The following is a 25,665-nucleotide window of genomic DNA, read 5'->3' as shown; positions in this document are numbered from 1 at the left end:
ATTTTTTTCATTTGCGGTACATCCTCAATAAACGTCCGACCTGTATTTCCGGTGACTAGCTCACAGCGGCGGAAACGCAAAGCTGCTGTGTAATGGTACAGCTTAGTTACCGAAGCTGCTCAGTGTACTTGTGAGAAACAGTTTATTACCTGATTAAATATGCCGGACTATTTGGGAGACGACCAAAGGAAGACTAAGGAAGAGGAAAAGGATGACGCCCCGATCAGAGGTATATCTAAAACTGAAATTCTAAAAAAAGACAGTCATGGTTCTGGCTGAAAAAGAAACGTCGACATTAGCTTCCTAGCTAACGTTAGCTCTGCTCGTTAAACAAGCTGCTACGCTTTACCATTCGCTATGATAACTGTTATGTGTTGGTAAATACAGCTTTTTAGGTCTTTGCAATGAAGGGAATAACTTTGAAATGTGTGAGTTAACCACGATGAGTTAAACAACGTCGCTCAGTTTGACAACAATGCTAGCGGCCCGCTGACACTGTGAGACTGCGCATTCATTCATGTTTTCATCCACACAGCTTTGGATGAAGGGGACATCGCCCTGCTGAAAACATATGTAAGTATGGCCTTAGCCAAGCTTGCACCTGTTGAGACCTAACTGGGAAAGCGTTGAAAATGGTATGGTTTGCATTATTATTAATAATAATTTCAAGTTGTTCTAATGTGGGTGCTTGCTCCTTATCGTCAGGGTCAAAGCACCTACTCCAGACAGATCAAACAAGTGGAAGATGACATCCAGCAGCTGCTCAAAAAGATCAATGAGCTGACAGGTGGGTGATGAAACCATAAATACGCAGGGTCGTGTGTTTGAAAATTAAAATGTTATAAGGCGGGTTGTGTTTGAGGCTGTATGTGTGTTTTTGGCTTTGACAGGCATTAAGGAGTCTGACACAGGCCTGGCTCCACCAGCACTGTGGGATCTGGCTGCTGACAAACAGACTCTGCAGAGTGAACAGCCGCTGCAGGTAGCAAGGTAAAGCAAAGTGGAGTCAATATTAATATTGTGGCCAAAACGAAGATGATGTGGTATTTATTGATGGGCCGAGTAATAAGGCTTTTTGAGATAATCGGCATTAGAGACCTGCATTTATGAGGCCGATATACAGTGAGGGAAATAAGTATTTGAACACCCTGCTATTTTGCAAGTTCTCCCACTTAGAAATCATGGAGGGGTCTGAAATTGTCATCATAGGTGCATGTCCACTGTGAGAGACATAATCTAAAAAAAAAAATCCAGAAATTACAATGTATGATTTATAACTATTTATTTGTATGATACAGCTGCAAATAAGTATTTGAACACCTGTGAAAATCAATGTTAATTTGGTACAGTAGCCTTTGTTTGCAATTACAGAGGTCAAACGTTTGCATACACTGCAGGAGGGATTTTGGCCCACTCCTCCACACAGATCTTCTCTAGATCAGTCAGGTTTCTGGGCTGTCGCTGAGAAACAGAGTTTGAGCTCCCTGAAAAGATTCTCTATTGGGTTTAGGTCTGGAGACTGGCTAGGCCACGCCAGAACCTTGATATGCTTCTTACAGAGCCACTCCTTGGTTATCCTGGCTGTGTGCTTCGGGTCATTGTCATGTTGGAAGACCCGGCCTCGACCCATCTTCAATGCTCTAACTGAGGGAAGGAGGTTGTTCCCCAAAATCTCGCAATAAATGGCCCCGGTCATCCTCTCCTTAATACAGTGCAGTCGCCCTGTCCCATGTGCAGAAAAACACCCCCAAAGCATGATGCTACCACCCCCATGCTTCACAGTAGGGATGATGTTCTTGGGATGGTGCTCATCATTCTTCTTCCTCCAAACATGGTTAGTGGAATTATGACCAAAAAGTTCTATTTTGGTCTCATCTGACCACATGACTTTCTCCCATGACTCCTCTGGATCATCCAAATGGTCATTGGCAAACTGAAGACGGGCCTTGACATGTGCTGGTTTAAGCAGGGGAACCTTCCGTGCCATGCGTGATTTCAAACCATGACGTCTTAGTGTATTACCAACAGTAACCTTGGAAACGGTGGTCCCAGCTCTTTCAGGTCATTGACCAGCTCCTCCCGTGTAGTTGTGGGCTGATTTCTCACCTTTCTTAGGATCATTGAGACCCCACGAGGTGAGATCTTGCATGGAGCCCCAGTCCGAGGGAGATTGACAGTCATGTTTAGCTTCTTCCATTTTCTAATGATTGCTCCAACAGTGGACCTTTTTTCACCAAGCTGCTTGGCAATTTCCCCGTAGCCCTTTCCAGCCTTGTGGAGGTGTACAATTTTGTCTCTAGTGTCTTTGGACAGCTCTTTGGTCTTGGCCATGTTAGTAGTTGGATTCTTACTGATTGTATGGGGTGGACAGGTGTCTTTATGCAGCTAACGACCTCAAACAGGTGCATCTAATTTAGGATAATAAATGGAGTGGAGGTGGACATTTTGAAGGCAGACTAACAGGTCTTTGAGAGTCAGAATTCTAGCTGATAGACAGGTGTTCAAATACTTATTTGCAGCTGTATCATACAAATAAAGTTAAAAAATCATACATTGTGATTTCTGGATTTTTGTTTTTAGATTATGTCTCTCACAGTGGACATGCACCTACGATGACAATTTCAGACCCCTCCATGATTTCTAAGTGGGAGAACTTGCAAAATAGCAGGGTGTTCAAATACTTATTTTCCTCACTGTATCATCCTAAATGGCAGCAGATCTAATATAAAACCATAACTGTGCAAATATATTTTGTTACACTGTAGAGAATAATGCAGTTGAATGACATCACTTTTGACAAAGTGTACCCCACTCTCTCTTAAACACCAGTCACGTTCTGAAATCTACAGGATAATCCAGTTTATTTTTCTATTTCATTAATGATTAAAAACTCCTGTCCATCTAAAACAACACGTTACTGGCTAAGATAAATGTGTATTAGATTGTACTCTGCATGGAATAATGGAATTTTACATGACTTTTCCATCGTCCATTGGCCACCATGCTCTCTAAATATCTGCAGCGGCCATTGAAAACCCATATCGGTCGACCACAACTGGGTACCCTTTTAGACATGTATTTGCTTTTTATTCTGTGAAGAAAGTCACTGTATCTCCTGGCTTTAGCAAGTGCTTAATCATCTCTCCTACTGCATTCATCTTAAAACATTGTGACTGTATTAATCATCCTCATCAGAATACTAGTATAAAATGTATTCTGCCACACAAACCACCTTAAATATTCTGCTCTGATGGCTCATCAACAGTTTTTTAACCACGTTCCCTTCCAATACAGAAGACATCTTTGTTTTCATATTTGACCTTGTACAGTATATCCGTTTGGTAGTCCCAAATGTTTCTGTGTGTTCATCAAACAGATGCACAAAGATCATCAACGCAGACTCTGAGGACCCCAAATACATTATCAACGTCAAACAGTTTGCCAAGTTTGTGGTGGACCTGAGCGACCAGGTGGCCCCAACAGACATCGAGGAGGGCATGAGAGTCGGGTGAGGCCGAAGTTTTATTTAAATGTCTCCAATTTGATGTAAAAGTCACATGACGAGTGAAACAATTTGCTAAATATAGTGTCACTTCTGTCCTTCCAGTGTGGACAGAAACAAGTATCAGATCCATATTCCTCTGCCTCCTAAGATTGATCCAACTGTCACCATGATGCAGGTATGAATCCGCTAATTATGAGAACACACTACTAAATTACATATAACACAAACTGCTGTGATGGGTTCCACAATAAGCTGCAACTGTTTGTTCTCATGCTGTAGGTGGAGGAGAAGCCCGACGTGACCTACAGTGATGTTGGTGGATGTAAGGAGCAGATTGAGAAGCTGAGGGAAGTGGTCGAGACCCCGCTCCTCCATGTGAGTGTCACAACATTTACAGATTGAAATGAACTGTCCAGTCATGTTCTGTAAATAATCATTACCTTAGTTAAGTTTCCACTTTATTATAGTGTAATATAACAGTGAAAGAGACATGTCTCTGGCTTGACTGATCATCCGGTTTTTCCTTTTTGCCCAACTCACCAGCCTGAGAGGTTTGTCAATCTGGGTATTGAGCCTCCAAAAGGTGTGCTGCTGTTCGGGCCGCCCGGCACAGGAAAGACCCTGTGCGCCCGTGCCGTGGCTAACAGGACCGACGCCTGCTTCATCAGAGTCATCGGCTCCGAGCTGGTCCAGAAGTATGTGGGAGAGGTGAGTACAAACGTACAAGGCAAAGAATAGCAGTGGTGTAGAAACTGAATCCCACTAAACACTCATTTTGGACCATCTCTGTTTGCAGGGAGCCAGGATGGTGCGTGAACTGTTTGAGATGGCCAGGACTAAGAAGGCTTGTCTGATCTTCTTTGATGAAATTGACGCCATTGGAGGTGAGAATTGCACCCACTTTCTTTCATGTGTTCTACCTATCGTGGAATTCTGCTTGTTACTTTTTGAAAGCAGTGTAAAGAAAGTAAACTGAATATCTTTAAAATGTATATGCAGACTGCAGTCTTCCACAATAACCTTTTGTTGTTGAACCTGCCAGGTGCTCGTTTTGACGACGGTGCTGGTGGAGACAATGAGGTCCAGAGGACTATGCTGGAGCTCATCAACCAGCTGGACGGCTTCGACCCTCGAGGCAACATCAAAGTGCTGATGGCCACCAACAGACCGGACACCCTGGACCCGGCCCTGATGAGACCTGGACGTCTGGATAGGAAGATTGAGTTCAGCCTGCCTGACCTGGAGGTGAGTTAAATGTTCGCGCTGACGTGTTAACATAAATTGACCTTAAAACTGTCGATGTGGTTAGTACGGGTGTCACCATTTGATTTAAAGGTTCATCTAGTGGTGAGGGTAGTGAATAACTCACTCACCGCTCAGCCCTCCCTACGGTGGCTGACAAGCTCGGCCTTTTTGTTGAATTTATTCAACTTTCTCGTCTCACTTCAAATAAGCGAGATGACTACTACTACTTCCTACTTATTCAAATGCGCGCTGTGGAGCTTCGTACTTGTGTAGCGCCTTTCTAGTCTTTTTTTGACCACTCAAAGCGCTTTTACACTACAATGTGTTTTAGTTACACATTTATACAGGATTTACTAGCGAATTAAAGGACACTTCGACATGCAGCCTGGAGGAGCCTGGGATTGAACCGCTAACCTTCCGATTAATGGGCAACCCGCTCTACCTCCTGAGCCACCCTTCCATTTTGGGCTACTGTAGAAGCATCGCGGTGCAGCATGGCGATTGTCCTATCTACATACACCCGCCGTTATGTAGCTAGAAATGGCTCATTCTAATGTAACAAAAACTTAGCGGTTCATTATGTGAGGTCTTTATACACTACTGAAAACATGGTTGTGTATATTATATTGCATTTCAATCAATAGATCCTCCTTAAAAAAAAGTCTGCCAGAACAAATAAAACATGAGCTTGCAGATTTGTCTGGTTCCCAGGCTGCTGGATTGTTAGACTAATCTTGATTTGTAAAGATAAACAGATCATTGGTTTTGTTTCCTGACAGTTGTCATTTACATTTTCAAATTCTTCCTTAAAAACATAGTCTCCATGGTATCAAGTGTGATATAACTGCCATATTTTGGGGTATAATGTTCCACATTATGGCCGTATGTTAAAATCATTTATTTCAAATGTAATGACAAAAACTTATTTCACCAGTAAAGTGGTAACAAACTGTAAACCAAACACAAACCAAACAATAAGAAGAGTCACCAGATGGCAGAAGGGAACTTTACAACAGCTTGACTTTCCAAAAAGCCACCAGCCCCCCTTTAAGGAATGAGGCCTTGTGGGTAACCTGAACCCTGATATGTGCCGTAGCGGGTTTGTTGTGGAAAGTGCATCTCTCCCGGGGCCAGCTTGTTGCTGCAGTCACAGAAACGTGCTTTAAGGAGTATTTTAGTTACTGAAAGGCCGTATGTTGTGTTCACAGTCACAGAGCGTTACTACGGCGTCCTCCTGCATTCTTTACTGCAGAGTTGTGTGAAACGCTACTTACCACAGAGTCAGAAGCTCCTTTCAATTATTGATTTTGAATTGAAATCGTGACACACTCTGGTCAAAATGTTATACTGTGTGTGTTTGTCTCCAACTGTTTTTCTTTAATGAACCCCTAGCCTCACTCATGTTTGTGTTCTCAGGGTCGCACACACATCTTCAAGATCCACGCTCGTTCTATGAGTGTGGAGAGAGATATTCGCTTTGAGCTGCTGGCTCGCCTCTGTCCCAACAGCACCGGTAAGACATTCAGCCCATCTTTCCCCTTAATCTCTTAGCTAATTCATTTTTAAGAAAAAACAGCTTTCATATTTCCTGTTCTGAAATTCCATGCTCACCTTAACACTGATCAAGCTTTTGAGAAGTTTATGATTCTCAATGCTTCTTGTGTTGCTTATGTGGGACATTGACAGCTAGTCATTCCAGATAAGTTACAAGTAATTTGTTCACTAGTGTAGTATTGATGTGTGACCACAATGGTGCACTGTAACAACACCTTGTCACGGAAAGGATAAAACTTTTCTTTTATGGGTTGACAGAATTCTCCTTATTTTTAAGCTAAATAAACCATTTTTAACCCAGTGTGTCGGCACCGAGCTGAATACAGACCTTTCATTAGGTCGTGAAAAGTTCATGTCTGGGAGATGCTTTGTTTTATTTTCCACAGGACAGAGATGATGATGACTCAGGGGAAATCTTAGGGTTGTTTCACCTCATCTAGCTGATTACATCTCAGCTATTTATAAAGACAACACCATCTCTATAATTGGCTAGGAAACCCTGCACAGTAGCTGTTCTAATGCAGTTGAATTGGTTGTACTGAAGTCTGTCCTCACCATAGAAGCATGCCCAAAACCTAGAAATCTGACACAGAAACTAGAGGCTGTTGCTACATCAGTGACTTCTACACAGTATTTCCTGTTCGTTCTGTAAGCAGAATTTTAATGTTGTCCGTTTCCTGCCAGGCGCTGAGATCCGCAGTGTGTGCACAGAGGCGGGCATGTTCGCCATCAGAGCTCGCAGGAAGATCGCCACCGAGAAAGACTTCCTGGAGGCCGTTAACAAAGTCATTAAGTCCTACGCCAAGTTCAGTGCCACCCCCAGATACATGACCTACAACTGAGTGTGTGTGTGTGTCAGTTTCCACTTTCGCTTTTTACTGTCAAAAGATGCCGAGAGTCAAAAAATATTGTCCTTTCTGTTGTCAGTCTTGTTTGCTTGAAAATAAAGTTTATTCCAGATTTGAGTCTCTTTTGTTAAAAGTTGCAAAATAACCACATATTAACTTTAAGGCATCCTGTGTTATTAAATAAGGGCACAACATCTTTCTTTCAATAGGAATACACTTACGCTAAACACTAACAGCAGTGCAAATGTACTGTAACAAACATAACACTACCATTTGACCAATGATGGTTCTTTAGCTGGTTTAAATACACAATTACACAGAACTGAAATGTAATCAAATTCCATCAGTACACAACTTTAGTCTCAGTAACCATAAACATTTGATATCTGCATGATAATGAGAGGCAGCTTGTCTGTTTCCACCACAAACTGGACTCATTCTACAGAGGTCACTTGGACCAGAGAAGCAGCAGCATACTTTAAAATTTACTTCTCATAGCAGAGAAGTAAGAACCTAAAACAGAACTACAAAAATACTTTAAAAGTGCAACTCTAAACAACCGCTCTCCAGAGAGGATGCAGAGGATTAAGGCTGTAGGAAATCAGCTGGAAACTCAATTCTGAATTTCTGATTGGATAAAAGCCTCATTAGACTGCCTTGTGTCTCGCTGCCCTGATCACTTTAAAGTGAACAAGGTTGTCAGATTCTTGAGTCCTTAATGAGGGAAAGACATCCACCTGGGCTACAAGCACTCTCCTATTCAATAGTTCATCTGTAGTGTGATGCTGGAACGTCGGTGGAGCCTTGCATCGCTCCTACAGTTGGGTGCGGGAGCTCCCATACCGGCTGTCCAAGTCAGGACCCCCCCGCTGCAGTGATTTGTCCTCGGTTACAGGCGTTCTGTGTTCTCAGGTCCTTTCATTTGGTTTGAACAGCTTATGGATGCTGGGAATTTGAGTGTTGGCAGTGCAGTACAGCATCATGAACGGTCGGGAACACCATCTCCGGGGTCATGACCCCGGTGAAAAACTGTAAAGTGTCCAGCTCGGACAACAGGCTTCCTTGTAGAGCAGAACAAAGATACAAGATCAGTCAGAGCAGACGGCAGCGCTGTTCTCATGCTACAGTATTATGGTGAAGCTAGGAACCTGATCACAGCCCACCAGAAGACTATCCTAGCTAATTTGTATAAAGACATTCATGAATTTATATTTAATTGCACAATAAGGATAGATTGATACAATGCATTACAAATGAATAAAACCAGACAAAATAACATCAAAATGTAAAGCAATCACAATCAATTGCAGCTTACACTCATTCATATAAATAGGATGGTTAAAAAATCCTTTTTTTTAGCCCCGTGTAAGAAACTGGAGAATTTAGTATATTTGGACAATATTAGAGATCAAGTTTTCTTAATCGGTCTGCAAGACAATCTTGATACTACTGATATAAAACTATCACCATTACTTCATGTCATTATACTATAAACATGGTGTGCAAGTCAAGATATAATCATCCAGGCTAGTCGGTATCTTAAAAAGGCAACTGCAGGGACTTCAGATTCAATAAATTACAGTACCGGTTACTGTGTTTCCGTTGACTGCAGTAATGCTTTATACAACAGAGAAAAATCAGCATGATTACTTACTGCTGCAGCCGGCTATGACCACTTGAACATCCACTGCTGCATACTCCTTAATAACCTGCGGAGACAGACGCTGACTTACTCACTGAGGTAAAGTCCTGAACGTCAGGGTTCCTCCTGCAACATGCACTTTCCTGAATTGAAATTTTTCGTTGCAGTGAACCTGATATTGTAAAAAAGGAAGAACCTGTTTGATGGCTTTGGCTCCCACAGAATCAATGAAGCTGGCAGGCGTCCAGTCCAGGATGATGGAGTGAACCGCGCTTAGAGGTTCAAGGAAGACGGGCTCCTCTAAGTCCGACTCGCTGTGTCTGTCCTGGCTGTTCTTCTGCTCCTCTGCCACGTGGTTATCGGACAAAACCTCGTGGGTCACTCCATCATCCTTATACTGGAACCAGTCAAAGAAACAAGGTTGTCATTTTTTAAGTATGTGTAAGCTCTTCCTATATTTGTAAGAACTATGGTTTTCATAGACTAGATCAAATAAATGCACTTTACCGCCAGGCTCTTTACAGGATTTCTCCGTACAGAATCTACGAAATTCAATCACTACGACAAAGCTGACATATAAATGCACAATAAGCAACTAAGGAGAGGAGGACTCACCTTGGCATAAACCTTCAGTGGAAAGTAGTGGTTGCCATTTGCTTTCGCCATCTGTTTTTTTCTAGCTTTCCGGACAGCTTGTAAGTGCTCAGGGTTGACTCCCGTCTGTGAAGACATCATCAGTGGTAGCAAACATGAGGTACCACTTTCAGAAAGGTGCGTCTTGTTAAAGAATTCTGACTGATTGCTGCAAAGTAAATCTAATGATAACTTGTACATAGAGAACAGCAAGGGAGTAAAGCAGTTATGTTTTATTCTAACTCCTGCATGTCCTTCATGGCAATGACCAGCTGCTAATGTTTTTCCTGTTTGTCCAGGACAACAGCTGTTGGATCTCACTGACTCCTGGAGAGCTCAGAGGAGTCGGCAGCAAAGCTACCAAATCCACCACCACAGTCCCTAAAACCAGCGTGGCATCTTTAAATATCCTAATTGTTTTGTTAAATGGGTGATTGCCAACAAAGCTCGTGGTATTACTCTGTCTTTTAAATGTTGACAAGACAGGAAAAGTTTCGACTGTAGCCTGGTTGAAGGAGGGTGAACGCAGTCACTTGGTGGAGCTTTTTTCTCATTCTCCCAGGCAGCAGTGGAAGGCCTGAGTATTCATTCATTTTCAAAAAGAATGCTGATTATTATTAATGATTATCACTAAATAAGATATCGGCACCCTGAAGCCACAGGTTGTCGTCTTCCTCTTTTCACCACTCCTTTTGTTGCCGTCACAATAAAACTGTTAGCTTACATCCAAATTGTTTTCACATTCATATAATTACATGTCTCTGGCTAACAGTGATGAAAACCCACATTAGAGCCAACGATGTTTGTCAGTTTTAGATTTCATTAAACCTTTCACAGTCTGTTTATAACCAAATCAATTCCATGGATAAAAGTGTTTCTACTATTTCTCTCCTCCACAGATTAGGTTTCTACACAGTGCTTTCTAAACAAACACACATAGTAGCTGGGATTACCTTCTTCTTGAGGGTGTTCACATACAGATCACTGTTAGCAAAGTAGATTGAAGAGTTGGAGTGGAAAATCTTAATCCCCTCATATTCAGCCACCTGGGAACAAACCACAAATCACAGGCGTTCAGAGTTCACGCCATCAGGCTCTGTGTGAATTTTTGCGCCTGGGTTCAATTCTGTGTTTTCCTCCTCCTCTAACAGACTCACCTCTTCATACTCATCCACATCACAGTAGAGCCCGGTGCCTGGAACGTGGCCCAGGACGGCACTTTTAGGGCTGGAAGACAAGGAGACAGGTCAGAAACACTCGACCGTTTAACTTTTACACAATTATTCTGTTCACACGCTTGGAGCGCCAGCAAAACCTGCCCACACAAATGTATTCACATGCTATGATATATAGTCTTTATTCAGTGATTACAGTAAATAATGGTGAGGAGTTAACAAAACAAAGACAAGCAGCAGCCCTTTATCAGTACCTCTGTGTTCTGTAGATGACTGTTAGTATGGCGAATGCGACGGCCACCAGGAGGCCGTAATCCAGACCCAACAGCACAGACGCTAAAAAGGCTACCAGCCAGATGGCCTGGGAGAGAAAAGGGAAGAAACAGAAATAAACTGACATGAGGTATTCCAGCAGATGGTAAATACAAGCACCTACATCCTCTTTTCCTCATCTGAGAGGGAAGAAACTGGTTGTGTTTGTTATTTTGTCACACATTCACAATATCACAGACGTGTGATCTCTCAGTCATTGACTTCAGTAATAGAAGAGATGAATCACATTTAACTGACAATGATCTATTTTTTTTTTAAATCACACACTTAGCACTTTTAAAAGTACAGTTGTTCCTTCTAAAAATTGTTGAGTCACATGTAAAAAGAATGCAGTTTATCCTGTTTGTGCAGTATACGCTGTCACAGTCATTGACTGCTTACACCCTACAATTACCTCTCCCAATCCCGTAAAAACACAGATGGACGTCAGCCCACACACACAGTAAGGAAATTAGGCCCGGATCAGCTAATACTGTTTATCTGCCTCCAATTTGTGTTAATCTGATTTAAAGTGACAGACTCCTAAACGAAAATGAAAATGTGCTCTCAATTAATACATTCAAAACTTTAACTGCTCAGTTGATTTAGCACCAACATTTCTCTCCTGGAACAGTATCCTTTTATTGCTATGGCAGCAATGCACATTAATGTGTACATAAGCACCTTGTAAAATTTACTGGGACTGGTTAACTCACCAAAATTCCCCTTAACTACTCTACACAGTGTAACATTATTAAGAGTGGAGTCAGTAATGTCTTGTGTTCCCATGTTCTGACTAAAGACACAGTGTGTCTTGCTCATGGTGTCAGTCTGTGTTGAGAGAAGAGCTCCCTACCAGTTGAAATCAGGCCTATTCAGAAACCGCAAGGGAATAAAAAATGCAGAACAAGACCCTGGTCGATTGTTTAGTCTTCAGGTTGTCCCTGGGACGCTACGACGGAGTTTGATATGACAGACTGACCAGTTCGAGCTTGCTGGTCCTCCACAGAGTAGGAATGTCTCTGAACTGTTTGAACATCCCCAACAGGTTCACCATGATGATGGCAGCCAGCGCTGTCTGGGAAACAGAACAGAAGATAGAGCCACATGAGCAGAAAACAATACAGAGACACGTTACACAAAGCTCCTGGTAGTCTTTTGATCTCATCAGGAGATCAAAAGATAGAGCGGGTCGCACACTAATCAGAAGGTCAGTTCGTTCCCCGGCTCTTCCAGTCAGCACGTGTTCTTGGGCAAGATACTGAACACCAAATTGCTCCTGAAGGCTGCGCCATCAGTGTGTGAGTGTTTGTGAAGGGGACATGCAGTGTAAAGCGCTTTGAGTGGTTCTTATACGCGAAGCATTAACTCGTTTTTGAGACTTGAATTCTTTATCAGTGGAGCGGTCAGCCGCTGTTTGTTCAACAGACTGAAGAGAAAATAAAAATGTCTGCGGCTCGGTGTGTGACGCCGGGCTGTCAGACAGGAAGCTGGTAGCTCTGCGTCATCAGCTCCGACAGCCTCACCCACCTGAGGGAGCGTCTGGAAAACGAAACCAATGGCCACCACCACCAGCAGCACCACGAGAGACGCCAGCAGCCCTGCAATCTAAACACATACAGCGAGGACTGTGTCAACATCAACTCTCATTTCATTTATGGTTTCACAACACCAATTTAGTCCAGCGAGATAGTACAATCGCTCCTGTAGTGGAGCTGGTGCGTTACCTGCGTTTTCCCACCAGTGCTCTCCTGCACCAGGCTCCTCGACATGGAGCAAGTGATGGTGAAGGTTTGGAAGAAAGAGCTTATGAAGTTACACAGACCCAGGGCAATCAGCTCCTGAAAGCACAACAGCACAGGCTGGAGTTACAGTGACTTCTCACACACAGCATTTTCCATACTATACCAGATATTATAACGTACAGCATAGTGACTGAAATTACAATATTTACTGTTTCACACCAAGCCCTACTTATGGATCCATGTGACTGTGTTTGCATGCTCCAGTATTCTTATCACTGGGCAGCGTGAACCAAAACAAACCAAATACAAAAAAACAACACGGCCCTTTGTTTCCACTGTGGCTCAGACCAAACAACTCGGTACGTTTACGTGCACTCTGGTCTGTGATCAGATTTCTCATCTACGTTCAACCTCATTTTAGAGGCGTTTCTTGTTATTACTTTATTAGTGAGTAGTTTCTGGTGTGTGTGTGTGTGTGTGTGTGTGTGTGTTGACTGGCATCACTGTGAGGGACAGGCAGAGCACAGACTTTTTCACATAGCACAAATGCATTTAAGTCAGATTTTGGTTAAAATTATTTTAAATACAAAGAATGTATCACTCCGTATACTGATATGACGTCTTTGTCCTGCGCACGATCACATATAAAAAGCCGATTAGAAACCTGGTTACCCATAATACATGGAAAAATCAGCTTTCCCCAGGACAAAGCTGGGGAAAACAGGTTCTCTAATCCCCTACCTCAATTACAGAAAAGAACCCAGTTTCTCTTTTACATGACATTTAAGAAATCTGCTTATTAGAGGAGGTGCATTGCAACCTAGTTACTTAAATGCATGTAAACGCACTGATTGTCAGGTTTGCAGCTCCTCAGAGTCACGCTCACCTGGTTGCCGTCCACGCTGTAGCCGTGCTTCAGGGCAAAGGTCTTGGCAAGCGAGATGCCAATTGAGAACCCTACAATTGCTATAGCGATGGAGTCTGTGATCAAACTGGGTAACAGAGAGAACTCCGGAACGACAGGAGGGAGAAGCCTGAGAACACAAAAGAAAACACTTTTAGTACGGCCACGCCGCTGTGTAAATATTTTTCTGCTGTAATGTTATGATGGTTCCTTCACGGCCTGATGTGGCGAAGAAGAAATGAATACAATTCAGATATGAAACACAACACAGAACTCCATTGTAAAATCCCATGACTGAAATACACCTCTCTCAATCCTGCGTCAGAAAATCCACCAGACAAAATGACGATCCAATAACCTACCCTGTTGGTATTGTCCCGACTATGTCCACCTTATAGTCCTCTGATAAGGCCAGGCCATACGAGAGGCTGGTTGACACGATGACCACGATAATCTCTCCAGGAATGGGAATGGGCAGTTTCTTCTTAAAGCGCTCGTTGAGGTCTTTGATCACGTACAGGAAGACGAGGCACACAAGTCCCATGATGAGTGTGGTGACATTGGTGCTTTTGATGTCACAGAGTACCGCAATGACGCTCTGGGGCAAGAGCAATAAGAAATTGATGTTTTACATTTACCAAACATACAACAAAACCAGACTTCATAGGCTCCTCTTTAACTCTTTCCCACCAAAAACCCTCCAGAAGCTATTAAAGCTCACACGAATAGCAGAGAGGGGCCCGCTGAAGCGCTGTGTTTTCACACCCAGCAGGTACTTTAGCTGAGAGACGACGACGTGCACTGATGCTGCTGTAGTGAAGCCTCGCACCAGGGGCTCTGTGAGGTAGATCGCCACAAAGCCAAACCTGAGAAGACCAAGGACAATCTGTAAGAAAGGAAAAAAGATATTAAGAAAGCAATAAAAGAGGTAAGGGGATAAGAACACGCTACACAGTTTTGTTTGAATAAAAACTAAAGAGGTGGATACATCAACAGGGATTCAGAGAGCCTGCTGCTTTGGGTAAACAGTGATTTTTGAGCGTGAGAAGATTTGAGCGAGCGGCATCACTTTACTGTGATGTTTTGACACTGGAGGAGGCTGAAGGCAGATAGACTAAAGCAACAGCAGCTTTCAGTGGCTGACCTGGATGATTCCCACCAGGGTCGTGAGCACAACGGCCACCTGCACTCTCTTGGCATCACGAGCCTCCACGTTCAGGACGTCAGAACCGTTGGTTCCGTTGGCAGGAGGGAAGTAAAACATGTTGTCGGGGGCCTCCCTCACTGCAACACCCCCGATCATCAGACTTATCACCGCAAAGGTGCCTGCAGATCACACACACAAACAGAACAGCTGGTCAGACGGCTGGATTATATAATGGCTGAATCATGGAAGTACTTTCCAGGTTGGTTTTGCACAGGACTATGATGTCCACTAGCGTTGACAACGAATAGTTGAAGAATCGATGTGAAAACATGCACCTTAAACTGTGTCTGTGGGTCTGTGAATACACCCTACCTTTTACAGTGAAGCCAGCTGCTTCCTGTTGTTCATTTCAGTTCAGTGCACTCTGAGAGTAAGCGGTGAATGAAAAAAACCAGACACTACGATTCACCATAGCAACAGCTAAGTCCAGTGGACGTATGACTATAGTCATGAATGGAATGACTTTGGGTGGACACTGTTAATATTTTGCACTGTTTAATCCAGAAGGTGACGGTAATGCTATAAAACACCAAAGAAGAATAAGAATTTAAAAAAGGCAACGTTAAGTTTTCTAGCTAGCTGTCAGTTTCACCACTTACCAGACTTACATTTCCTTGATGAGATGATAAAGTGGTGGAATCTGGCTCTGTATCAGGCTGTAGCCTACATTATATTTTAAATATATTTGTTCAGCTTTAATCTGACGGGGACAAAATACTGATAATATATCAACTGAAGATGAAAAATACCTATACCTCAAAAGACACAGAGAAATGATTGTAAGCTCACTTGAAAAGGGTGTTGAGGTTATAATACAGAAGATTTTATATTTTGAACTTTTGGGTCTTGGCTCAACAGCATTTGGTGGTTTATTTCAGCTACATCAGCAAATGTGGTAAATTTAATCAATGTCAGTGAAGTGCTGTTTACGTTCTGACCATACACAGCCTGTTTAAAAAGCTCACTTTCTAACTACATTCTACGGCTGCACCATGATCCTGCTCCCTCAGAAATAGTTGCATTTCAACAGTGCAACCAATCACATCATGAGTGATAGAGATAATTATTCATTGATCCTCCGTGCCTTAAGTTTATACAGCTTTTTACAAACTGAGATTACACATTATGTGCACTAAACATCTGAGTGGAACTGCTCTAACAAACGTACAGGTATCTCGTGTGCATAGAGTCACTGTAATTAAAAAAAGAACATGCAGAGGTTTTATTGTGACTTGATGCCGTGTAATATTTGAACGTGAAGTGAAAAAACGCTGCTCAAAGAAATAACTGACAGCACATAAAAGCGTTAACTTTAGATAGTCCTGAGTAACAAACTTATATCCAACTGGGATTTAGATTCTGACATACTTTCTAATGAGGAATAAGAGTTTCCCCTCACTTCAGGGTTAACAAACTAATCTAGACTGAGTTTTTTTTTTTACTAAAGCCGCTTTCTGAAACAGGGCCCAGATCTTAAAAGGGTTGAGTAGGTTTGGTTTATCAAATCCATTTGTCAGGTGGACTTAAAATGTTACAGCTGACATTTGAGATTACTTGGAGCCCTTTCTTGGAAATCAAGTAGTCAGATGGGTGAGAAGGGGGGTGTCACACAATTTTCTTGCTGTTGTAACTTGTGAATCTTTAGATATAGTTAATTGAGCAGACCCCCTGGGACAGAAACGACAGTTTGAGCTCATCATACTGTTGTTGGCACAAACTGTGGAAAGAGATCTAGCTGTCTGAAAAGGCCACTAAAGACCACCGTTCATTAAGACCAGGATAAACATTAACACATTTAACAACATGGGGTGGGATTAGAACACCACATGAAATAAATTTCCTCAACATACTGTGCCAAAGCCAAAGGTTGACGGTACTACAAGATGCCATACTGACATTGGCAACAGTCTTTTTCCCACCATCAGTGCTAAACATACAACACACAGCCACGGGAGACAACAAGCAGCAGAAGGGAGCAAAAATGAAAGCACAGTACTAACACAAGGCATTTCAATGAAACATCCATATTAAAAGAAATTGCAGCACAGTCAAACTCTGTGTTTCAGTAACAGATTTACCTTCAAACTGTGACTGATGTATTATAGGGCTGAACGATTAATTGCATTTGCGATCTTATTGCGATATGATACAATGAGATTTTCTAATCGCAAAGGCTGCGATTACACTCACTGGTCACATCACACCCAAGAGGAAAGCAGTCTGCAGAGGAAGCATCAACTTCACACGTTACGCTGTACCTTGATTTCTTGTTGTACAACGGCCTTAAGCTTGACAGAAGCTGACACTACAGAAACTTTAGTGATGTATTGAGCGCTTACTGTATAACACACTGCGGTGAACTTCTTGTGGTCTGTAGGCCGACCTGATATTATATCATTATTTAATGCCACGACTTGACTCAAATTATCTTTCTCATTTTATTATAATTTGATATTTCTTCTCCACCATTGCTCATAATAATAATTAAAGCATCACCTAATTTCATCATAACACAGGCCTGGCCCACAAGAAAGAACAGTGTATGTTTAATCTATCGAATATTGTGTAGGTCATACTATACACTGATTTACTGCTTGTCCCTTTTGAATAATACAGAAGGTAAATAGCTTAAATTAGTGCAATTAATTGCATATTAAATCGCAATATTGGTTAAAAAAAATTGCAATTAGATTATTTTCCTAAATCGTTCAGCCCTACTATATAATATGTGTAAAGAGGCCTGGTGCCGCCAATATTCTTTCCCAAGCTTTGACCTTATAACAAAAGTACAGCTAGATTTTGGGGTTTCATGCCAATAAGGTACACAAACGTAGGTCAAGCTAGGGTTTCCACTGGAACATCAATGACAAATGTCTAATCTTAATCAGTTGCCCAGACACACAGTCTCTTTTCTTATCAGTGTTGGCCTTCACTGCAGGAAAACGCAGCAGAGCAACGCCAAACCAAACACAACAGTCCTCTGTCAAACATCATCATGTCTGAAACATGGACGGATTTCACCTTAGCCCCACTTAAGTCCAGACTTAGTGCTGTACAGTATCAAGTATCATACACTAAGTGTGTGTGTATTCCTCCGAGTGAAAATGCCATCTTGCCCAGCGCCTGAACATCAGGCCAGTTATTCCCCCTCGCTCTCTGCCAGAAGTAAAGGGATCAACTTGCTATCAGGCGAGATTTTTGGCAGAGGCTATTTTACAGCGAAGTCAACAGCTTCCTGTTGTTGATGTTAGATCAGCTCATGTGTTCTAAAAGGTCTAGCAGCTTCAGAGTCTTTTGTGCCCATTTGTCAGATGGACTCTTATCTTAGGAAAGAAAATAGCCGGATAGATGAGATGTTTTCACTCGTATTATCACATCTGAGTGAAAACATTTCCTCCACATGACATCTCAAAGACAACTAATATTTCACCTCATCCTATGGATCAGCCTGTAACTTGTTAATCTTCAGATAGTTCAGAGCAGTGGCCCTGTGTGTCTGGGACGGAGGCAGATTTAGCTGATCATACTGTTCTTGGCGCTGACTGCGGAGAGCAATCTGGCTGCGTGAAAAGGTCACTGACTGACTACCGCTTAACCTTATATCGACCACTGATTTAGAACATGATAAATTCCAGCAAACACAGAATCATTTTCCTAGAAATATTATGCCACAAAGGTCTGTTAATCTTTATCATTTTCTAGATTGATGGCACATTTACTGTTAAAACAGGACGAAAACAGGGGTTAAGACAATGACAGGAACTTTCCTTTCCTGGAAATATTGAGCCTAAGGTTGGCCAGGTGCCAAAGCTTGGGTCATCCCAATATTTAATTTGTGGAATTTTCGCTAAACCCCACCGCCAAGCAGCGATAGTCCAATCATATCTTAGGAACCAACTATGCACTGAAGCTTTACTAGTGGAACAACATCAGTAACATGAGCCTGCAGCAATAAATCAGTTCCAATTCCACTGAGGCATTTTTCAGCCGGTGCATACAACTGATTATAAATTCTCCTCTGTACAGCCTTACTAAAATTAACCTGTCACAGCTCTGAACTTTAAATTAATAAAAGTCGGGGGGTGTTTTGACTTACAGTAGTAATAAGCTGTCATTAATTGCATTGTACATTACATGGTTGTGCTCTGTAAGTACAAAACAGGTTACAGTTACAGAATTCCTTATAGCCATGCGGTTTTATAAGCAGCTGGATTGAACGCAGCAGGTGATACAAAATTCATTATAGTGACTTGAGTCTTGACTTGAACTCCAGCTCAAAGACTTGTGAGCATCTCTGGCACACACACATAAACACACAATGCTACGCAATGCAGTGGCTGCTGACGCTCTCATCTGGAAAGTGAGTTACAACAATAAGTGATTTTGTTCTTGTACGCACTGTCTGAAAGTCCTCCACAGTCTGCGTTAGCATAATATAACCAGTCCCCTCAGCCTCACACACCTCACTGAAGGTAAAAATCCTAAGTGAATGCAAAGGTCACCGGTGGAGGATTTACGAGCATTTTAGCACAGCCAGACCCAGTGTGCACCTGTGCGTACTGTTGCAATAAACCAGTGATTGATTAAGGATGCAACCTTTTTTTTTAACTATGCAGAGGTACAATGACACTAAGCATAACCCATAATGATCCATAATATTATCTAGTGCTTTTATGTACTATTCACTAACTGCTAGCTGTTCCACACCCCTCACACCCCCTGACACTCAGCCAATCAACATGTGTCAGCTGAGTGTTGCCTCTCTGGGTATGGAGGTCCAGAGTTCTGAATTTTAAAATCTCAGCCGGAGAGAGCGTTTTCAACCAACTCATGAAGCTAACATAAGCTGACAAGCAACTGATGAAATCTGCCAGCGAGAGTTGTCATTTCAGCCACAAGAAATGAGAAATGAGAAGCTGCTTTTGTCTACGTCAGTCTAAAAACAAGGACCCATTGTTTCTACACAACACACATTTTCCTTAAGGAGGATTACTAAGAATTCCACGTACTAAATCTGCTACCATTATCATTGTAAACTGCATATGTGCCGTGCAGGAACAGAGAGCTTGACAGGCGTAGCAACAGTAACTAAGAGAGCAGGCCTTTGGGAAAGGTTAAATGCAAAACGCATTAACGAAACCTTTTGTCATATTTGACATACATTTGGCATGTTATCTTACAGAACAATACACACAGGGAGATAAGCTGGCACCAGATCTGGCTTGTAGGAGGAGATTTATGGCCAGAAACGTTTTAATCAATTTCTCACCTACGGATATGTGTCTGGATGTGCCAAAGAAGGTGTACAGCAGGACAGGGTAGAACGAGGAGTACAGACCATAAACTGGAGGCACAGCAGCCAGCATAGCATAGGCTAGACCTGTGGAGCAGAGCAGAGGGAGAATGTAAATAAACCCAACAGTCCCAGAAGCCAGGGGATTGAAACACAACCTCTGAGCTACAGAGATAGCAAAACAAAGACAGCGTGAAGCTGAAAGCAGCCCCTCAGGAGTTGGCAGCTGGCCCTTTACACTATTGTAGCTCTACAGATGACTAACCCTCAATTTTAACTTGAGGCTACTACAAAACCTTGGAATACATCCCACTGCTGCTGGCTTCATCAATCTATAAACGGTAGTGTTTTTAAGGTTGCAAACATACAGATGGGTGACAAATAAAGTGTCTCTGTAAGAAGTTTTTTTTCATCACAATCCTCTAAAATAGATTTACTCCTCCCTGTCATAGAGCACTCTGTAGCACTCCAATGCAGAGATGAACACTATTCTTCCAAAAATAAATGTCTGAAATGTCTGAAAGGGACTGTAGACTGTGGTGCCACTGGGGCTGCAGGGCACTGACCTTGAGGTAGCTGCACAACTCCTGTGCTGAGACCTGAGATCACGTCTGAAAACAGGTACTGCTTGACTGGATAGGATGGCAGCCATGTTAGAATTGGCAGGAAGCTAAAAACTGCCGCCTTGGCCCTCTTTGATGAACACCTATGAAAGAAAACAAGTAGATTAACTTCTCAGTTTGTACTAAATTAAATAAAAAAATTGACTTTTCATGCACCATCACAGAAAATGCATCTTTTTAACTACTGAAAAGCTTTTCCTGGAATCCATGTTTCATCAGCGATAGTTCCTTATCAAAGGGCATTTTTGGTCAGCTAAAATGTGACACAACATAATCCTCTTCCTTACTAACGGAAAATAATCTTGCTTCACTCACCTGACTCCTGATGACCTGTATACCCACAAAGTTAGCACATCTTATTGGGTGAACACTTACAAGACAATCACCCTGAGCGTGATGGGAGGATTACGCTTAACAAGGAACTAAATGTCAGAAAGAGAACTATAAAATGGACCAATGATGTCAGCACAGGACAATATTCGTGTTGTTTTTACTGCCGTTTACTGATTTAATGATCGTAAAGAGAGGTTTAAACTAGTAATATACTGCTCTTGAATTGTTAGTCACTCATTGACAGATTGTGTCAGATAAATGCTAAAGACTGCATATATTTAAAGATATAGATTTTTCTATAGTCTAATTCTTGGGTTAACACAGCCACATCTTTAGTGCTAACTGCAAAAATTGTAAAACCTGGTAGACAGCTCATGTTGTTAAGGGAAAAGTCACAACCAGTGCGGAGGTTGTCTGCCACCGATATTATCTACCTCTTTTGTGTTTTTGTACACTGCGAGGGAAAATTTATTCTATCAAAAAGTCCTGATACTCTTCTTCTACTCCCATCAAGATTACACGACACACCCTAGAATAAAACCACAAAATCTGCTCTTTAACCTTGTCAGGCATTGTGTCATTTCACATCCAAACACTGAGTCAGACACTGAGTCAGTGTTTCACTGTTCAAATATGCATAAAAGACCAGAGGCACACACTCTTGATGCTCATTAATTTTGTTAATCGTATAGTGTCAGATTAGCCCGTGATAGTGGTGAATTTCTTTGATGGTGCGGAAATGATCACTTAAATAAATCAGTTTATCAAGTCAGCTGAAAATGAACGAACAAAATGAATCAAGTGGATACCTGACACTTGGATTATATTACAATAGCCTATTGTTCAAAAGTTGTAGATTCAGCTGTTGCACCATACTTTGCACGCTGTACGGCTGCATATTTTTATTATCAATTAATTCGTCAAGTGTCTCTTCAAATAGCTCGATTTGTCTGACCAACAGTTCAAAGATATTCGATTTTCGGTGAAATTAAGCTAAGAAAAAAATAATCTTTGACATTTTTGCTTCACAGACTTAAATTATGAATCCATTATCAGAATTGTTGGTGCATGTTTGTTGATCAACTAACAAATGCACGTTTTACATAATGAAAGGTGTACTTAATTAGGAATAAGGAATGAAGGAATATTTCCTTTTTGACATGTTTGATATACCTACACTCACTAGGGGTGGGAATCACAAGAGGCCCCACGATACGATATTATTGCAATTTTAATAATATTGCGATATATTGCAATTTATTACCTTTTTTTCCAACTTCAAATTATGTCCCCAAAGCAACTGATTTTATTATTATAGTACCATAAAGTAAAATTCTTGTGTACAATTTATATAATAAAAGATTCGATACTTGGCCTCCGTGTATCGATACAATTATTTGCACAAATCCAGAGGTAAATTCCTCAGTGTAAACTTACCGGAACTGGTGTGCCAGCCTCTGTCGGAGGGTGGTGGTGTTTTCTTTGCGGTTGAGAAGCTGCGACCGGATGAAAGCTTCATCATAGACCGGACGTTCGATCCTGTACATCAGCTGTGAGTCCACATCCTCCCGAGCTACAGCTTCTTCTTGCTCCATGACAGAGGCAGGAGGTCTGATCGCGTTGAGTCACAGTGAATATCTCTCCAGCGCAGTTTATATCGCCCTCCCTTTCTTCTCCATCACTGTTCTGGCCAGTATTTCTTCATTCCTTTAAAAGCTTCAACTTGTCTGTCTGCACGTCCTCCTTCCGTTCAAGAGGCAAAGAAGACCAGATAATATTATTCCAAAACTACCGGTTTGCCTTTTGGTTCCCAACTTAAATGATAACAGGAGTGGGAACGATTATATCCAACCAGGCCTTTGTGTTTGTGCATTTTTGTGGTGATAAGAGACTGCAGTTGGATTTGCACGGCTGCCACATATTTGAGTAAATGTTTTAACAGAGTTTTGGCAAATATTTGGCCATTTTATGCATGTACATGGGTTGTATTAATTGTGATCTATTGTTGGGACAAAGCTTGCTGTACAAATTCCTATGGTGTAAAAGGTTAACATGCCGGGCTTCATAGCGGAGAACACTGGCCTTTGTTGGTGGACAACATTTCTCTCAAAAGTCCTTGCAACCACATATTTTCATTTCATTTCAACATCACTGGAGCCAAGAACATTTTTATGAGGGTAGCCTAAAGAAATATCGACATGTCCTATTTGTTTTGTACCGTATTCTGTTTGTAAAAGAGTACAGTTTGTCAAGTTTGCCTACTGCATGATGTCAATGAAGGAGGTGATATACTGTAGGCCTATAAGTTGAATGGGGAAAAAAATCATTATAATGATGATAGTCACTGTGATGCTATAAAGTATAAAGTGTCTATGTATGACTTTGTAGAGAATGTATAGTACCCTTATATCTTGTGATTAAGAAAAGCCATTTAAATTTACAAGATATACGTGTGACGCTAACAACATTTAAAAGGCAATGTTTAGCTTTTTAGGTAAGATTTGATGTAATCCTATGCGTTTTGTGCGATATTTAATTATGAAGATAACCTAAAGACACATCAACCTGTCTTATTTGTTTTCTGTATGTAAAAGAGTACAGCGTCAGTGTCTAGCGCATGATGCAGTCTCCAAAGTCAGACAACCAGCATGCCAACGAAGGAGGTGATATATAAGTTGAATGGAAAAGAAAAGCTGTTGCTCAATATGAAAGTTTAGAATACGCATTTCTGGATCCATTTGTAATATGTGCAAGATAAATGTGTGACGCTAACAACTCTCAAAAGGCAATGCTTTGCTTTTTAGGTAAGATCTGATGTAATCCTGTTTGTTGTGTGATATGTAATTGTGTTAATTTTCATGTTTAAAGCAGTCTCTTTGTAATGTCCAATAAAATAACTGACCTGGAATTTTATTGAATGATAATAAACGCAGACATTTGTTAAGTGTTGCCTGTTACAATAACGTTATACACAATCTGCCCCAGGCGCACATCACAAAGCATATTGTGCTATTTTTTGTTGTCATTCATGCTTATAAAATGCTTTATATACGACGGTCCATACTGTCACTTGGTAACATAATGTGTATTGGTAATGTAGACCCGACTTATCACTTTTCCCTGTTAAATCAACTCTGACGCACAAACAGTTGAGAGCGTTGAGCTCCTTTTCCGTTTCATCCCCTTTACGACACGTTAGCTAGCTAACACGATATTGATAGAGGTCGAACAGCGACCTAAAACATTTTTAATGTGAGAACAAAATTAATTAACAGTAATGTTCGCGTTAATAACCGGTGCCCAGCTGTACGTTACTATCCTCGCTGTGACAGGAGAGGGGTTTTTGTGCCTCTCCACAGTTCAGCGTTTAAGCTAACATAAAGATGCTAGTAAAGAGCAGGCTCTTACCTCCGTGCTCCTCCAGCTCCTGTGGGGATGCTGCCGGATAAAAGGACAGGATCAATGTATCAACTGGCCTCTTTATTAGTTGAAGTTTAACAAGGGTAACGTCCTTCGAGGACACAGACAGCAGCAACCTCTTATGACTCACCAGAGATAGTAAATGTCGAAAGGATGTATTACTCCATGGTGAAATTCCGTTTCACCTTCCGGTTTGCAATGAAGGGTGTTGATCTCCACGCATGCGCTCTCCTCTTGCACCAGACCAGTTTGTAGTCCTAAACGAGGATTTGAACCATCGTTTTCCTTGCCGGGTTTCCAATGTTTTTTTCTCCACATTAGTTTCAGTTTTATATATTTCTTTCTATATTATTATTTAAGAATGAATTTGCTGAATAACCACTGGAGAATTACAATCACAAACAGCTATGAGACACACAGACGGAAACCTCATTCATGATCATCACTCTCATCACTCTTCAACCAAGTCCAGTTGCCCTTCATTTTAACCTTCGTTGGATCACTCTCAGGGTTTTTTTTACGTTCTGACATTGTTTGGGTTAACCATGAATATAAAAGTGTTTCTGTTGTTTGAAAACTGCATCTAAATGATTTTGTTCATTGCATACGATGAAGAGAGAGAGATGGTGTCTGTATCTTGTCCAAAGTGACTCTCAACACATAAGACATACAAAACACTAGAGGCATGGTCTTTTTATAAATACCAAGGTCATAAGTCCCTCTGATAGACCTATTTTTAAAATTATATGGATTTTCACATGTTATTTGTACCGGTTGACTGCTTAATTACTGTACTTTTTCTTCTCTGTTGCCTTGAATAAAATTCTGGCAATAGCAACTCCAAATAGGCAAAGTCTTTTCTTGTAATGACTGATGCATTGAGCAGTCATTAGATATCAGTACCCAGTCCTAGTCTTGTTTTATTTCATTTTTATTGGCCTAAAAGTTGTCAGATTTAAATATTGACATCCATGTGTATGAATGTATGTGTATGTTTTTTATAGCATGTTACTCCCATTGATGCAAACCATATTACCAGGTAATATGTCCTATAGGACACCATAGTAGTTGTGTAGGAGAAAATATTAGATTGAACTTAAAACTTGGATTGGAATTAGGGCAGAAAAGCATGGTCGGTCATCACTGCTTTTCACATAAGTCAATTCAATTAAATTTTACTTATATAGTGCCAATTCTTAACAGACGTTATCTCACTTAGGCTCCCG

General features: G+C 41.5%; 2 protein-coding genes across 2 annotated transcripts; one reads left to right on the top strand and one right to left on the bottom strand.

Moving 5' to 3' along the window:
- Positions 1–59: 59 nt before the first annotated feature.
- psmc2 (proteasome 26S subunit, ATPase 2) lies at positions 60–7,264 on the top strand. The gene is made up of 12 exons (XM_038738533.1): positions 60–229; positions 536–573; positions 706–787; positions 891–990; positions 3,377–3,508; positions 3,608–3,680; positions 3,785–3,880; positions 4,049–4,213; positions 4,302–4,389; positions 4,548–4,750; positions 6,167–6,263; positions 6,989–7,264. Exons 1-12 carry the CDS (start codon positions 160–162, stop codon positions 7,144–7,146), a joined length of 1,302 nt encoding a protein of 433 aa, XP_038594461.1. The 5' UTR covers positions 60–159; the 3' UTR covers positions 7,147–7,264.
- slc26a5 (solute carrier family 26 member 5) lies at positions 7,234–24,583 on the bottom strand. The gene is made up of 18 exons (XM_038738530.1): positions 24,428–24,583; positions 22,457–22,762; positions 20,630–20,769; positions 20,040–20,150; positions 14,708–14,889; positions 14,285–14,449; positions 13,926–14,161; positions 13,546–13,693; positions 12,642–12,755; positions 12,445–12,522; positions 11,897–11,992; positions 10,857–10,963; positions 10,585–10,654; positions 10,381–10,473; positions 9,410–9,514; positions 8,991–9,191; positions 8,807–8,861; positions 7,234–8,213 (listed from the first exon to the last, which is right to left on the bottom strand). Exons 2-18 carry the CDS (start codon positions 22,612–22,614, stop codon positions 8,089–8,091), a joined length of 2,184 nt encoding a protein of 727 aa, XP_038594458.1. The 5' UTR covers positions 22,615–22,762; positions 24,428–24,583; the 3' UTR covers positions 7,234–8,088.
- Positions 24,584–25,665: the final 1,082 nt, after the last annotated feature.

Source organism: Micropterus salmoides, unplaced genomic scaffold, assembly GCF_014851395.1.
Source record: "Micropterus salmoides isolate LMB-PRFRI ecotype aquatic unplaced genomic scaffold, ASM1485139v1 Ms_hic_scaffold_23, whole genome shotgun sequence".
Classification (NCBI taxonomy): domain Eukaryota; kingdom Metazoa; phylum Chordata; class Actinopteri; order Centrarchiformes; family Centrarchidae; genus Micropterus; species Micropterus salmoides.
Note: the sequence above shows the minus strand (reverse complement) of the source record. Positions and strands in the feature narration are given on the sequence as shown.